Here is a 17,672-nt window from a genome sequence, read left to right on the forward strand (position 1 = left end):
ACGCTCTACCATTAAGCCAACGTGTTCCCCGAAAAGCAGCTTGTAATGGTAAGACTGATGCACAATGTGGGAAGTTCTTCTGATAGCTGAATTTTTTTTTATGGATATTTCAGTTCGTAAGTTCGATAATAAGTGATGTGACTCATCAAATCTGAAACTATACTGCATCACTGTGGAACATGCGATAGGGATGTTAAAATAATTATATATATCATTCATTTTCCTTTAAAGAAAGAATCCTTGGTGGTTGCTTTTTTTTTATTAAAAACAAAAAAAATTAAAGAATTATATACTTTTTAACGTAAATTCCTATATATTAATTGAAGTTTCAAAACAATGACGGTGCAATTTTATAATCTGCACTCACAGACCCGGGTTCGATTCCTGATAGGAACTCATGTGCTTTGGATCCCACTTAAACTGTAGGTCCTCGTCTCAAATAGCCGCGCTCTTAAAAGGGATACTAAGTTGAAAATTAATAATCAAAAATCAATCTGCAATCATATTTACTAGCATTAATAATATATTTACTTTATTTCAGGTTTGCCGTTGCTCAGTAGCAGAGCACTTATCTGTGTGGTGATCGTAGTCAGCGCTAAATGAACTCTGTGGTGGACAAACAGTATGTGTGGCGGACCCTTGGGTTTTCTCGGGTTCTTCCGTTCCTCCTTATGATTCCACCATTATCATCAATCTCGTCACAATCTCATATAACCCTGGCGCATACTCGTGGGATGTTAAAGTAAAAAAAAAAAAAAAAAAAAAAAAAAATCCTTTCTTTAAAATACATACTCTTCGTACTTTACACATTGTGTCTTATGGGAAGAGCTTCATTCCTGGACGCGAATCCACTGTAAAAGAGCTTAACCGTTATGGGTTACTAATATCACGTGCGGATACGTAAAAATAAATAAATAAATAAATAAATAAAAAATTCGAGAATACCAACGAACACGTGCTACGTATTTATTTTAAACAAGAATTGTATCTGACCCTAGCGACGACAGGGCGAAACTGGTGAGCCTACACAGGGGTTCGTCCATAGAAAGCAAGCAGGTAAATGAAACTGACACACAATCATAGTCAACGTCTTGCGAATAAAATCAGAAAAATAAACACACTGCTGAACAAGACTAAACTTATTTAATAAATGTGTTTTTATATTAAATAAGTGCAGTCTTGTTCAGCAGTGTGTTTATTTTTCAGGTAAATGAAGATAACACAAAAACAACACATGGGACACTTCTATCTTTACACATCATGACCCAACACCCTGCCCTCCTGTACCATTACAGTTCATCCCACCTTCCTTACGTAGTACTACGTAGTATTATTTACACCTTCTGACGCATGTCAGAGATAAGATCCTTATATATTTTGACTATTTATATAGTTCTATTCTTAAATGAAAATGTACATTTCTTCCGTAAATTTTATAAATGTTTGGTTCAGATTGTAAACGCAATGGCTCCAGGCCGATAATTATTCTAAGTGCCATTCCAGTTTGTGCAATTCATTATTCCGTCAAGCCCCGCCAGCTAATGACCAGAATTATCGGATCAAAAATTACAAATTGCCTGCCGAAAGCATCGCCAATTTTTGCTTATACCTTTCACTCATTGTACTATCCTACCTTATAGGAGCATATTTACATTCCCCAAACATTATCTTCTCTTCGCACGAAACACAATCTTACTCCCTTAAAAAAAAGATTCTCAAAGCAGGTGTTGCATTACGGATGGAGATTGACTTTAGGAGTGCTGACCATAAAGTAAGAACCAACTGTAAAACACCAAGCAACTTGTGCTAAGTGGCAACTAAAAAGCACGAATTCTAAGAGACCCAGGGCAGGAGTGCAATAGGGGAGCCCGAGCAAAATAGGTGGGGTGTCACAGCGTCGAGAGGCTATGCATAAACGAGAATACTGCAGAAACACTACATTTGGCATGAAATCACATGCCCTGCATGTGGGACAGCTTTGCGACACTTCCATTATCATTTTGTACACTCCCGTTACATAGCACTTTAAATCATCGCATCTTCCTTACAATACAGCATCTTTTACAACGGCAATCGAGTCGCTCGAAAAATGTTTTCTTTGTTGCCGATTTTTACCAATAACATTCACTGATCCTTGCCTAACATTTGACACTGTAATTTCCTTATCTGATCACTTTTCCTACACTTTCCACATTTCGCCCTTACAATCGCTAATCCATGCTTTATGCACAATTTCAACAAACTTTCCTCGTTCTTGATATTTAACTGGACAAACCTAAACACTCTTAAATCAGTCCTAACAGAATTCGCCATTTTCTCATGTTACTCCCTCCATAATGGAGCAACCTTCCGCTATAACAAAATAGATCCAATATTCATAAACAAATGCCAATTTCTACAATTTTCTTATTCCATCACACCCTATAACCATTACAGCAACCACTTCTTCCCAGGCAATTCTGCAAATTTTCAGTTATCGCGGCAGGGATTAATGGAAAGCAATGTTCGTGAAACTATAGATATGTAAAACTTACACAAGGAATATCCAATAAGAGGAACGTATAAGTACGTAATCAAAACATCATGATTTACAATTGACATTTGTAATACTGTTTTAAAACTTAACCAAAATGTATGCTTTACAGCACGTAATAGATCATAAAGAAGATAATGAAGTGAACTATGTGAAGGCAGTGTAATTCTACTATGTTTCTTTACATGCACGTGGCGTGACCAACAGCTCCGCTCGAGCCTTACGGCATGCTAGATACAAATTCCTGACCTTAGAGACCACCTAGGACACGTTTGTTTTCTAGGGTTAAGTGCCAGGTAATAGGCCCAGATATATGAAAAATAGGGAAGGTTCTAGAACACAGGTCCCTCCATATAGGTTAGTAGCTAGGTTGATTCCTTTCTGTACCAAAGTTTCTTATTTAATTCATATAGTATTACCGAGCGAGTGTTATCGAATGAAAGCGAGTTAGAGCCCCGCAGGCACGTTTTCTGTCTTTATTACAGCTAAATGGGAAGAGGGAGGTGTGTTCAAGAACAGTACCTGAAAAATACGTAAAATCTACAGAAAAAAAAACCTAACGTAACAGTGTCTTTAGTGACATCCTTGTCTATGCACACAACCACTAACGCCCACGCACCTGGTCCCTACAGACACATCCCCTTGTAACTGTTTCGGAACACCTGCTGCGCTCTTAGCACTCATGCTATTAGTGGACACCTAGCACAGATTGGTTTCTGGTTTTACACTAGTTTTTATGGCATATTCTTGCATGCAGTGTTTACACGCAAAACGGTCAAGTCCTCCTAAAGTAAATGTGCACAGAAGAATTTTTGTGTAACACTTTATAAATGTAGTGAAAGTGAATTTCTTGATAAATGACAAAGCGTATGCAGTACTATGAACGTGGCCTTCGAGCCTAACCTTATTGAATACTCTACTATACTCTAACAAATCATTAACTATACTATGACATCACAGCAGTATTGTAGCTCTAACCTAACTTAAAAATGTAAGAAATCTAAAACTTGGTAGGGGTTAACTTTACAACGCCTGCTCCAGCAGGCATACGCACTCAGAAACGAGAAGTTACACACTATTAATTTTATGAAAATGGATCAAAACTTACTTAACCTTAAGCTAACCCGTTCCTAACCCTTACCCTACTAATTTATATCTTACTCTACTCTACCCTACTCTACTCTACTCTAGTTCTACAAAGGGCCCCACTTATCTATGCGCAGCTGGAGTGTGTCTTGTAAAGTTTACCCTTTGGGCTCAAGTAATGCCCTTGTAAGAAACACATAAGAAAATTTGGCAAAAAAGTGTAGTTTGAGCAGAACATTCACACGAACCATGCCTAAACGAGCCCTGCGGGCCTTGTAAACCCCTTCGCTCGCTCAGCTTTGTTTTGTGAAGTAAGACGGAGACCCTATATTTGCAAGATAGGGGGAGAAATTGAAAGATAACCAAAATCACTTGTTCTGCTCATAGTGCATTCTTACCGGTAATTGTCCCATAAACTGAGCAATCACCTTATTTTAAACCCTTATCGATTTTTTTTACTCAACACTTTACTATAGGATTTATTACTTACAACGAGGGAAGAGATATATCGTCCCTCCAATGTCGCCGAGGCTCTCAATCGTCTCATGAAGGTTGACGTCTTTCCATTTATATACAAAACGAACACTGTGCGGAGAACAACCATAGTATCTACAAACAACCTGCATAATTTCCCAAAATTGAACACCATATTTTATTCGCAAACTTAGGAACTTTCCATATTCAAAGCTGTAAATCTGGTACCTGAAAAAGAAAGCCATTTTCGGACATAAGAGCAAAAACAACTTCGAAATTGTCTGCCAACGGTCACTATCGAATGAGCCTTGCCAGGTCAAAAAAACTAACATTATCAACATTCCCTAGGCTTCATTCCATAACAGTTTCAAAAGTTAGTTGATAAAAACGCAACACACACACACGGGAATATACCACGGGAATAATTTAGTTTCCGGGGGTGGGGTATAATCACCCACGAAACATATACAATCTATATATCTATCGATTAAGCTTCGTAAAAGAAATCGATCGATACCAATTTTAACTATTTATGGTTAACCACTTCCTTTTTACTGAGCCTAATTTAGTTTCCGGGGGTGGAGGGTATAATCAGCAAAGAAACATATTGGGCCTTATGCAGAGTCGTTTATTCTGATTAGGACGTAGTATTTGACGAAGTTAATCGCATGTGACTAATTAATCTAGAGCAGAGGCTAATCTTTTACCCACGGTGTAGCGTGTGACACAACATATCGCATTTCGTATTTCATGTTTTTTTTTTTCATTTTACTGACTACGCATGCGCTGATCTACTTTTCCGTACTTGCCACATTTATTTTTCTAACCCGATGAATTGGGGTGATATCATACTCAAATCATCATTTTAGTTGTACTTAAAATTGACTCTAAATACCAAAAAGTGCACATTCCTTAGTAAAGAGTTAGTATGATACTAACTAGACTGTGACTAAAACTCGATTAACAAATTCTCTCTGAATAGCTCCTATTGGGCCTTATACAGAGTCTTTCTGACGCGTGATTAGTACCATACTAAAGATTCGACTAAAATTTATTTCCTGCAGTAGCCAGACATTTAGTATGATGCTAATCATACTTTAAAACGGCTCTGCATAAGGCGGATACAATCTATATATCAATCGAATCAGCTTACAAAAAAAAATCGATTAATACAAATTTTAACTACTTCCGGTAAACCACTTCAGGTTTACAGAACCTAATTTTGTTTCCGGGGGTGGGGTATGTTGCACATACAGACCTAGTGATGGGTAAATTCCCGGGAAGATATTTTTCGAGAATATTCCCTGGGAATATTCCCGGGAATATTAGCAAAATGGGAATTTATGTACAATCAGAAAGAAAATTGCATTCTATTGCTATATTATGATTTCAAAGTTGAATTATTTTTTATATCACAGCATATTATTACTGTTGTCCACAGAGGATTATTTAAAAACTATATATTTTGAACGGTACTATGTTACTTTATTAACACTTTATTATATTTAGAGAGTACGCATAAATGTATATTTATTTACAACATGTTCAATCAATTAAATATGTGAAAAAATTATATAGTAAATTATATAGTAACAGTTTAAATTTATATGTAAGTAGATTTGCTTAACTTGACTCTATTACTGATGTCCACAAAGGATTCTTTAAAATCTATATATTCTGAACGGTACTATGTTAATTTATTAACACTTTATTATATTTAGAGAATACGGATAAATGTATATCTATTTACATGTTCTATCAATTAAATATGTGTGAAAAAATTATATAGTAAATTATATAGTAACAGTTTAAATTTATATGTAAGTGGATTTGCTCAGCTTGACTTTATTACTGATATTATAAACACATTAAATTTATAAATGTTATGAACCAATAATATTGGGTTAATGCTAGAAGATACATGTCTCACCAATTCATCAACATTTGCGCATACATATTTATTTTCATAAAATTTGCAAGATACTTACTTATCTTTATATTTTAGCACGTAACATTGCCATACACGACCTTTCATTCTAACTATTTCTCGAAATTTCATACGTTAATTCACATGTAAAGGAAGTCCGAGTACCTCTTCAGAAATTCGAGTCAGAGAGAGGAGACAGACCGGCGTCTATTACTAGTTGTGGTTCGGTGTTTATTAATAGTACTTCATCTCTATTTCTATATAATTCTAAATTACTTTACAAAATGGTTCCTTTTCATCATTTGTAAATTAGTACTTGGCTAATTTTGGCTGTTCTTTAGCATTGGGGTCAGCTTTTGCACCTACTTTTTTTGCGATATTCTATTCCGATTCGGTTGTTTTATGGTTTCATACGTTAAATTATGTTACCAACTTTAAATTCAGACAGCATTGCAGAGCGAGCGTTAGCGAATGAAGGCAGGTTTCTATCTTCGTTACCAACAATTCACTTTCTTTTCTTACATAAATCACTTCCACTTACCTTTCCGTTTTGTATAAATCCCCTACTGTCCTAAAAAAAAAAGTGTTCGATACTTTCTTGACTACTTGAACATCACTATCAACTCATTTCTTCCGTAAATCATCTTACGTTTTGCTAGTTTTGGCCCCCCAATACTAAACAATTACCTTACTTTTTAGTGCAAATGGAAATGGAATTTAAAAAATCATATTTTTAGTTATATAAAGTATCGTCAAATAATTTTAAATTTTTTAACCTCCAAATTCTTTAAAACATAGAAGTAAATCATAATAATTAAAGTAAAGTAATTAGTCATATGGTTCTTATAATTTGGATGATAAAGTAAAGAAATGGAAATAAATTTCTTCGCGGGAATTTATAGGCCAGGGAAAAAACCGGGTATATTCCCATTTTTAAATTTCTTCCCACCGGGAATATTCCCACTGCCCATCACTATACAGACCTTTTTATGTGCTTTTGTTTATCAAGTTTTCGTTTAGTGACGTCAGGGTGAGTGACGTGTATTACCTTACGCCCTGCATCTAGTGACAATACGTAAGGGCAGTTGTAGTAGCGAATATGCACACAAACACAGTTACAGTTCGTGATTTGTATGAGTGCTGTGAGCTGGAAGTTGCTGCTCTGTAGGAAGCAGTCGTATGCAACTATCGTAGAGTGCGGTCAACGCAGATCGTGTACCTGTCTAACACATGAGTTTAATAGTAAGTGAAGTGAGTATAATTACGTGCTCTGGTGTGATTTTTATAGCTACTAGAAGTTAGTGCTGCACGAAATTGGGACGTGTATAACATTGGACTCCAGCCAGTGCACAGGACTGACTGACAGTGTGAAAATCACGTTGAATCTTCTAGAAGATAGGAAGATCAAGGGGAGAATTACCTATAAGAGAAGTTTTTTTTTCTTCTTAACCAAGACGACGAACGGAAACCACGTTTGCGGAAATTGAGGTAAGGTACTCACGTATTCTATTTAGTTTTTTTTCTTTTTTGTAAAATTTCCAACATTCTGGTTATGGGCCCAGTGTGCTTAATAAGGCCCAGTGTGCTTACTGAAATTTTCCGAAACTGCTGTGTTTGGTTTTAAGTGCTTGAATAGTGCGACGAATAGCTTACGCATTATTTTTGGGCGTGCTAGTGACATATGCATATTCTAAGTGAAGTGCAACTGTTGTGGTGTGAAGTGCAAATAGATTTATTGCATTTTATGTTTCCTTGTACTAAAAGTCGAGACGCTTGTATTCAAATACACCTAGTAGGTTAGTTGGTCTGTGTCAGTTTTTTTTTCTTTAAACACGAAGATGGATTTCTTAAAGAATATAAAGCCGTTATCGTGTGAGAAAGAGTGGCCCGTATGGAAAAGAAAAATTAGGGACTTATTAGAATACCATGAAGGGACACTAGAAGTTATCGATGGCAAGTTGCGAAAACCGGACCGTTAGAAGATTCCGCTTCAGAAGCTCAAAAGAAGAAATATAGAGCAGAGGCTGATGTTTACCGGAAAGCTAATAGTTATGCCAAGTCGATGATAACGAGTGCAGTAACGGACGAAGTCTACCAGAAGATAATGGAGAAAGATACGGCTGAAGAAATGTGGTTAGCTTTAAAGAAGCTATTTGAGGCAAGTTCCACAGATCAATTGTTCAAGATTTGTATGGACTTTTTCGCTTTTTATTGGAGTGAAAGTGAAGATGTTTCCACACACATAGGTAAATTGAACAGTTTGTGGATGGAACTCAACAGTGGATTGAAGGACAAAGGACATACTCAATTACCAGATCTTTTGTTGATCTGTAAAGTGTTACATATCCTATCCAGTACCTTTGAAACTTTCAAATCAAGTTGGATGTTGCTGACCAAAGAAGTACAACGTACGTTTGACGAATTGACTACACAATTGTGTATGTTCGAAAGGAACTTTGTACAGCGGTCACCAGTAGGCAAGTACAAGGGTGCGCCTTCAGAGCAAGAAGCATTAGTAGTGAATTCTTCGAAGCAATTACAGAAGAAGGTCAAGAAAGATGATATTTGTAATTACTGCAGACGTAGAGGGCATTGGGTTCGAACGTGCAAAAAGTGGATTGCAGATGGGAAACCGCCTAAGAATGAGAAGAAGAAGAATCAGAAATCTAGTGAAACCAAGTTGACAATTGTTTATTCTGCTAACGAAGAATGTTCTACAGAAGAAAATGGACCTTTCGTTTGGTGGATTGACAATGGTGCAACGAAGCATGTAAAACACACACCCGATTTCTTCCTCAATTATCAGAAGTTTGTGAACCCGAGTAGTATTTCAGCAGCAGGTAAAGAGAAGCTGCTTGCATTAGGGAAAGGTGACGTCAAAGTGCTTTCAAAAGTGAAAGGCAAGAAAGTTGACTTAATCCCTACGGATGTGTGGTACGTTCCGAATATTACGAAAAATCTGTTCTCAGTTTTGGCCGCACAGGATAGGAATAGAAATAGTAAATTTACGTCCTCTACCACTGAGTGTTTGTTAGAAATGGACGGAGTTGCTATCGTTCATGGCAAAAGAAAAGTCCAAGGGGCGTTGTTCAAAGCGCAGTTTGAACCAATACCCTCAAGTAATTGTGAAGAAGTGAATGTTGTGATGTCTGATAAAGCTCTTTTACAATTGTACCATAGCAGATGGGGACATCAGGACAAGCAACATATCAAAGATTTAATGAAGAAAGAGCTGAATATTTCTGTGAAAGATGAAAATGTTCTCTGTGACTCTTGTGTTTACGGAAAAGCGCACAGACTACCGTTTAGTAGTAGAAAACCTTCATCTTCAGTGGGACAGTTATTATCAGCAGATGTCTGTTGTCCCTTTAGTGAATCGTTTCAGAAATACAAGTACTTAGCTATATTCAGAGACGATTATTCAAAGTACAGGTTTGGTGTTTTTCTACATCAAAAAACAGAAGTGAAAGATGCCTTGAAACAGGTGTTAGCCAGTGCCAAGGCAGAAGGAAATACCATTAGAGAGTTTCTTAGCGACAACGGAGGAGAGTTCGATAATGGCGAAGTACGGAAGATACTCAAGGAGTATGGCATCCATCAACGGTTCACAGCGCCTTATACACCGGAACAAAATGGGGGCAGTGAGCGTGAGAATAGAACCATTGTGGAAATGGCAAGAACATTCCTTTACTCTAACCAAGAAGTGCAATTTCCGCAAGAGATGTGGGCAGAAATGGCCTCAACAGCGATCTACATTCTTAACACGACCGGAAAATCTTCACAAAAAGGTGTCAGTCCATATGAACTCTGGAAGCAGAAGAGACCAAGGATTAAGCATATGAGACAGATCGGTTGCAAGTGTTACGTGCACATTCCGGTACAAAAAAGAAGAAAGATGGACAGGAAAGCCAAGCAAGGATATCTCATTAGGTACAATGGAGATGAAGCATATAGAGTCTGGATTAAAGAAAAAAAAGTTATTATCTCCAGAGACGTCATTTTCAAAGAAAGCACACTTGAAGAAACTTCTAGAGAAGAAGTACAGCTACGAACAAGGGACGTTCAGAGTAGAGAACCGGAAGAGATATCAAAACCTATAGTCAAGCAAGAATCGGCAAAAATGAAGGATGATAAACCGCTAGTGTTTCCCAAGCCGAGTTACGGAAGAGAAACTTAATGGTCAGGGCATAGTGTTGCGAGACCGAGCGACTCTGAAGAAACCTTCAAAATACGACGATTATGTGATGGCAGTAAGAGTTAGTTAATGACTTAGACAGTCCCAGTTCCTATGACGAAGCCATACAAAGCAAAGAAAGTTTTGAATGGAAGAAGGCAATGGACAAGGAAATGGAATCGTTGCGCGAGAATGAGACATGGGAACTATGTGATTTACCGCAAGGAAAAAAGGCAATTCCATGTAAATGGGTGTACAAGGTTAAGAATAACCCAGATGGAAGCATTGAGAAATACAAAGCGAGACTAGTGGCGAAAGGTTTTAGTCAGAAGAAAGACATCGACTACAAGCAGACTTTCAGTCCAGTGGCAAAACTTGGTACAATAAGAGCAATGTTGAGTGTAGCAGCGAATAAGGGACTACATCTACTTCAATTCGACGTATCCACAGCTTTTCTCTATGGAAATCTAGAAGAAGAAATATATATAAAGCAGCCAGAAGGGTACCAGGATGGCTCAGAAAAGGTGTGCAAACTTAAGAGAAGTCTGTACGGATTGAAGCAAGCACCCCGTTGTTGGAACAGACGGTTTGCTGATTTCTTGCTTAATCAGGGTTTTAAGAAAAGTGATGATGATCCATGTCTTTTTATTCGTGAAATAGATACGGATAAAATTCTCTTAATTATTTATGTGGATGATGGCCTGGTCGCATTTAGTAACAAAGAAAAAGTTAATGAATTCCTAGCGACGCTGAAAAGCGAATTCAAGATAACTGTTCAAGAAGAGACTCACTACTTCCTGGGATTGGAAATAGAGGGGCGTGACAATGGCGATATCAAGATACATCAGACAGCATACACCAAAAGACTGCTTCACAAGTTCCATTTTGATGCGTGTAGAGCAGTAACAACACCTGTTATTAAAATGAAAACATCTGAAGAAGAAAAGGTAAACAAAGACTATCCTTATCGCAAGGCAGTGGGTTGTTTGGTGTATCTCATGCTAGGTACGAGACCAGATATTGCCTACAGTGTGAGTGTGCTTTTGAAGAACGCTTGAACATCCTACAGACACTGATGTCATGAGACTGAAACGTGTATTTAGATACATAAGAGGTACTGTTGAGCTAGGAATTGTTTATCAGCATAACAAGAATACAGGTGTTCTTGAATTCTACAGAGACGCTGACTTTGCTGGTTGTGAGAAAACAGGGAAGTCAACCACGGGAGTTCTTGTGCTGTATTTTGGAGGAAGTATAAGTTGGTTGAGTCAACGTCAAAGTATGGTAACGACCTCAACTACAGAAGCTGAACTAGTAGCAGCTACAGAGGCGGCGAAGGAAGTCACCTGGCTAAAACGGCTTTTCCAAGAGATTACACAGCTGGAGAAGATGCCCGTCATTCAAGTCGATAACAGCGCAGCGGTGAGACTTGCAGAGAACCCGGAATTCCACAAGAGGACCAAACATATTCAGACCAAGCAGTTCTTTATTCGCGAAAAGGTGACTCAAGAAGAATTGTGTAGGGGAAATGGAAAAGGCTGAAAGTGCAAAAAAAAATAAAAAATCGGTTTTTTGCATGGAATGTGTTGTAAACGACATCGCCAATAATCTAGAGAAGGTCCAAAGTGGCAGAAAAATTCCTACTAGTTTCTAGAGCAGTCGCATTTTATACATTTTTAAAGGATAAAGTACAGTTTTAGGAAGTTTTTATTGAATACTGGAAATTTTACTTTATGGTACTTTCAGCCCTTTCCATTTCCATTACACAATTAGGGGTGAACCAGATCTCAACACAAGAACAGCTGGCAGATTTGCTGACAAAGCCTCTCATGAGAAATAGGTTAGTACTACTTTGTAACAAGATAGGCCTTGTAAATTAGAACATAACTAGTTGTACATTAATTGTATATATATGTAAGTAACTTTGATATTGTTATCCATGTATCATAATATTGACGAAAACTTGTCAACAAGGGCAAGTGTTGCCCATACAGACCTTTTTATGTGCTTTTGTTTATCAAGTTTTCGTTCAGTGACGTCAGGGTGAGTGACGTGTATTACCTTACGCCCTGCCTCTAGTGACAATACGTAAGGGCAGTTGTAGTAGCAAATATGCACACAAACACAGTTACAGTTCGTGATTTGTATGAGTGCTGTGAGCTGGAAGTTGCTGCTCTGTAGGAAGCAGTCGTATGCAACTATCGTAGAGTGCGGTCAACACAGATCGTGTACCTGTCTAACACATGAGTTTAATAGTAAGTGAAGTGAGTATAATTACATGCTCTGGTGTGATTTTTATAGCTACTAGAAGTTAGTGCTGCACGAAATTGGGACGTGTATAACATTGGACTCCAGCCTGTGCACAGGACTGACTGACAGTGTGAAAATCACGTTGAATCTTCTAGAAGATAGGAAGATCAAGGGGAGAATTACCTATAAGAGAAGTTTTTTTTCTTCTTAACCAAGACGACGAACGGAAACCACGTTTGCGGAAATTGAGGTAAGGTACTCACACATTCTATTTAGTTTTTTCTTTTTTGTAAAATTTCCAACAGGTTATAATCAGCAAAGAAACATGCAATGCAATCTATATATCAATCGATTCAGTTTGACAAAAATAAGTCGATCGATACCAATTTTAACTATTTCCGTAATCCAATTCCGGTTTAGTGAGCCAAATTTAGTTTCCAGGAATAGGGTATAATCAGCAACCAAACATCTAGGGCGGTGTTCAGAGACAATTCGTTAATCGATTGTTAGTCACCTACTAGTTAGTATTATACTAGCTGTTTACTAAGGAAAGTTAACTTTTTAGTATTCAGAGTCTACTTTGAGTACTGCAAAAGAGTTGATTTGAGTATGATTAACTACTATAAGTCGAATACATGAGATAAGAAAAATAAACGTGGTAACTACGTAAAACTGGATGTGCGCATGCGTAGCCTGTAAAAATGAAAATATATGAAACACGAAATCCGAAATCCGTGTTGTTCGTAAATATTTGTGAGGTGGATAGAATTATGGAGGGAATATGCAGAAGGCAATGTTAGCGACAACGTTTGCTATTAGAAAGGAGTCGGTTTAGTAGTTAAAGAGTAGGTAATTTACCAGATAACGTGGAAGGAACGAAAGAAAATAAAACAGGTAATGAATTGTTTACTGGTTTACTTCTGGCGCAGCAGTAGGAAGAATTGTTTTAAGATTTGCGTATAAATTGGCTTCCGGATGTGTAGCATAAGAACTACAGTGCAAAGAAAGACAAACCAATTTGTGCTGTTTCAAGTAGAAAGCACGATTGCTACCTAACCGAGGCAGAACAGGGCGAAGCTTGTGCACTCGCGCTAAGGCGCGTCCGAAGGGAATAGGCGCGTTAGTGATGATGGGTATGCGCATAAACGAGTGTAATCAAAATAAGAGATTCTCGCAGTGATACGAGTTTTAATAACACTTTTCATGGTTTCATCTAGTAACGCTCCACTTGTAAAGATAATGTGCAGAAATATACCACCGATGGAAGATACAATCTTATAGAGTCGTCTTTCCTATGCACTTAGTTATCCGTCGTAAAGCACTTGTAATGATTCTGACATACTAACCCTATACTTGTAAACTTTAAATACATCTATTTTGTATGGTATTAATTCCGAAGTTGGTCATCTCTCTAGTTTTTGGCCAAAAGGGTAATAGAGGTTACGAAAATTTGAAAATCGTCAGGATTTAGTTTAATTTACCTGACCAAAGATTAATTACCAATTAACATAATAATGCCGAGCGAGCGAGCCATGTTGGATATGTTACTTACCGTTACATTGAAAAGTACAACTTGTTTCTCGTTTCTTTGCAGTTATTTGGTTATCTTATTTTCTGCAATTTATTAAGCGATTACTTCAGCATACTGTTAATAGATTTTTTCTGAGTATCACTGCATTGTCTCAGAAACTGTAAATTGACATACAGGGGAACGTGTCTGTATACCTGCAGCCATGTGTATAAAGCCCGTTATAGACGAACCAATATCCCATCATATATTGTATCAAATATTTCATCAAAGTGGAATTTGAACATGTATGATACAAAGTTGTATGCAACTTTTGGGCTGGTTACAACATTTGATACATCTGTTCTAAATTAGAACTTGTTCTACTTAAATCCAACATTGTATCAAAGAAAACAAACGAAAATCGCTATGCGGTGGCACTAAAATCGAGTATAATGTGGACACGGAAAGTTGATATTCTTTGGATGCATACTAGCAGTAATTTGTGTTATGTAACTATAAAATTAAAGAATATTAGAGCTAAGTACCGCAGGTAACTTCCCAAAATTGGCGCAGGTTGAGAATATTCCATAAAATTAAAAAAAAATCTTTCTCTTTTTTTCGATTTAGATGATTTCTTAAGACTTTCTGGCATGTTATTGCTTTGGCGCATGCTCAGATTATTGCTTACAGATTGACAATATGCCTGCATACGATGTGTCTGGAATTATAATGTGCTATCTTATTATATGTGGTTCTTTCTTCCCGAAATTCATTCGTAATATCTTAAAGATTGTTTCTCAGGATAGGTGTTGAATTCATGAGTGCAGATTCACTTTATGAGGACTTTCTTTAAGGTATATACGCATCGGACGAATACCATTTAAAAAGAGACTGCAGAAAAAAAGCAACTTACGACAGGTGCTCATTAAAAGTGAGGATGATATTTAACCGATTCAGAGCAGGAGTACTGCATGGGACCTACGATTTAGCAAGGTGAGAGCGAAAATGAGTATAGTGTGAAAAACACTTGATGTTGGATAAAATCACATATGTTAGAGTGCGTAATATTTTTGCATTTCTAAATGTGAATTAGTAGTTTCCTACACTGAAAAATTCCTCCGGAAATTAGTATCCTACAGCACCCTCTTTAATATATACTCTCTCACTTTAGTTGTGAAACCTAACATTTGGTAATTGTTTAGTAATGGGGAGCCATTAGTAACGAAGAAAGAAAACAACGTGCTCTGCGGGATTCTAACCCGCCTCCACTCGCTAACGATCGCTCGGCAATAATGTCTGAATTAAATGTAATTAACCTAACTCAACCGAATGTGAACAGAATATCGCAAATACGTCAATTAAAAACCTGGCCCCAAAACTAAACAATAGCCTAACATTTTTATGACGGACTATTTATTCTTAATCAGTGCCCCAAAGTTACCCGAAAATTAACTGAATTAGACGAAAGTTAAGCATCGGGCCAATAAATAGAATATAAATTCTTTCGTATATACTGAACAAGAAAGGAAGCATAAAAATAAGATTTATTTGGGAATAGCAATAAAGGAGGGAAATGAGACAGAAGTAACTGTGAACTGTCATTCCATTTATTTCTACAGCCTTATTCATTATGGTTACATCAGCAGGTACTACCATAAAACTACACAGATACGTTTAATTAAATGACAATTGAATCAAGAAATATAAACAAATAAGCAAGTATATTCATCTTTATATTTGATCGTTTATAATGGTTGCGAAAGTTTTAGCCAACTTATTTGACCAAATTACCATCAAAGAAAAGTTTGATACAATATATGATGGAGAAGTATGACGATGAATAATACGCTTAAGACAAATACTTATTAGTTTCTCACAATCCTACCATGCGGTAACCTTGCGCCAAATAGTTCCCTTCGATTCCCAACTGCTTACATGTTTAGAACCACTTTTATATATAAATACAACCTTCGCTCTCTTTGCAAGGACACAAACGAGCAAATTATGCATTTTATTCCTATAAATTTTCAAAACTTTGCTAGAACCGGACTACCAACTTTGGAACTTAACCCCTTTGTATTTAACCCTTAATTGGTAACATCCAAAAAATGAGCTATAACGGGTCTAGGAAAATTCGGTGTAAGAAAACTCGGTGTAGGAAAATTCGGTGTGGGGAAATTTAGGCGTAAGGTAGATTCGGTGTAATAGATATTGAATATTACCACTTACGATAATTTACGACACTTCATATTGTGAAAACAAAAACCATAAAATGTAACGAATAAAATGTTATTTCCTATTTCAAGAAAAGCAAATTTATTTTTTTGCCTTCAGTCCACTACCTCTTGCATGTCTTTCGCGGGGTATTACTATAAACTACTTTTCATCACACAATGAAGCTGACATTTTTTGTCAGAAATAAAACAATTATAAGTTCAGAGAATAGTTATAGGAACAACTAAAAACATCTTTCCTATAGTACATCATAGGACATATACAAGGTGATTTTTTTAAAACTCACGGATTTAATTTGGGTCTAGAATTTCTAACTGAAGTCCGATTTTCTTACGGTTTGTGGCAAATGATCAAGGAACGTCGGAGACTTATGGAACTATGTTTACTGGTTTAAATTCATTTGGGGCAATATCGGCCACGTCTCTAGAAAAACAGCAAATATTCGCCACTGTATCGAATTGGAATTAGGTGAGGTGCGGTGTGGAGATTTGAGTTTCTTCCTTAGATGGCAATCTCGCGACGGTCAATAAGAAACAAGAAACTGGGCCGTTGTATTGAGAATTATGCTGTGCTACTGTATCAATATGATCAGGACACAGTTACAATAATGTACTCTTTGGAGCAACGTGATTTTATCGTTAAAAAGTTTTTCGAGAACTGGATCTGTTGTTGCTACGCAAAGGACATTTACACGCAACTTTGCCTCACTTCTGCCCCAGACAGGAACATAATATGGTCGTTAGTGAATGAATTACAGGAAACAGAATCGCTTCTGAGGAAGACAGGGAAGCATCGGACCTCGCTGGCGGATGTTGTGAAAGATGTCAGGTACCGACTCTAAGTCACCCAAGAAATCTCTATTCAACATGTGATTTCGCTTCAAATATGCAATATCTCATTCGAACTGTAACGTACAATGGCGAATAGTTGCTGTTTTTCTTGCGACCTGCTCATATTACCCCGGATGAATTTAAACCAGTAAAATAGTCCCATAAATCTCCCATCCCTCCTTGATGATTTGTAGCAAAAAGCATGGAAATCTGACTTCAGTTAGAAATTCTAGAGCCAAATGAAATCCGTGAGTTTTCAAAGAATCACTCTGTATATACATATGTAAGATGCAAAATATATTGATCAAAAAAGTCTTATTGGAAAGGGCAATATAAAGCAGGATGTTTTTTTAGATAATAGTTGTACAAATAGTTGACTTCTCCTCCAATCAGACACTTTAGTTTGTTTGCCTTAAAGTAAACAAACTAGAGTGTCTGATTGGAGGACTTTGAGGACTAAAGTGTCTGATTGGAGGACAAATTTCTCGTCATGTAAGGGCCATAAAATGTTAAAATCCCTCGAAATCTAGAATTCCAATAATTTCAGAAACACAATTCAATATAAAGCAATATAAAGTACACAGTAAACAGTAAAAATGATAGTAGACAGTAAAAGTACGTTCTACACAAAATTTGAACTTCAAACTAATACA

General features: G+C 36.9%; 1 protein-coding gene across 2 annotated transcripts in view; it reads right to left on the reverse strand.

The window, feature by feature from the left end:
* LOC145687852 (RUN domain-containing protein 1-like) overlaps window positions 1-4,682 on the reverse strand; it is a 46,874-nt gene extending 42,192 nt beyond the window's left edge. The window contains exon 1 of one of the 2 annotated variants that reach the window (XM_081761334.1): window positions 4,322-4,682. In XM_081761334.1, the coding sequence (XP_081617460.1) occupies window positions 4,322-4,348 (27 nt within the window). In that variant the 5' untranslated portion in view covers window positions 4,349-4,682. Of the gene's footprint in view, window positions 1-4,109 lie in introns of both variants that reach the window. The other variant, XM_081761333.1, reaches the window with a different exon arrangement.
* Between the last annotated feature and the right edge of the window lie 12,990 nt (window positions 4,683-17,672).

This window comes from Thermobia domestica, chromosome 6, assembly GCF_964235325.1.
Source record: "Thermobia domestica chromosome 6, izTheDome1.hap1.1, whole genome shotgun sequence".
In the NCBI taxonomy this organism is placed as follows: Eukaryota; Metazoa; Arthropoda; class Insecta; order Zygentoma; family Lepismatidae; genus Thermobia; species Thermobia domestica.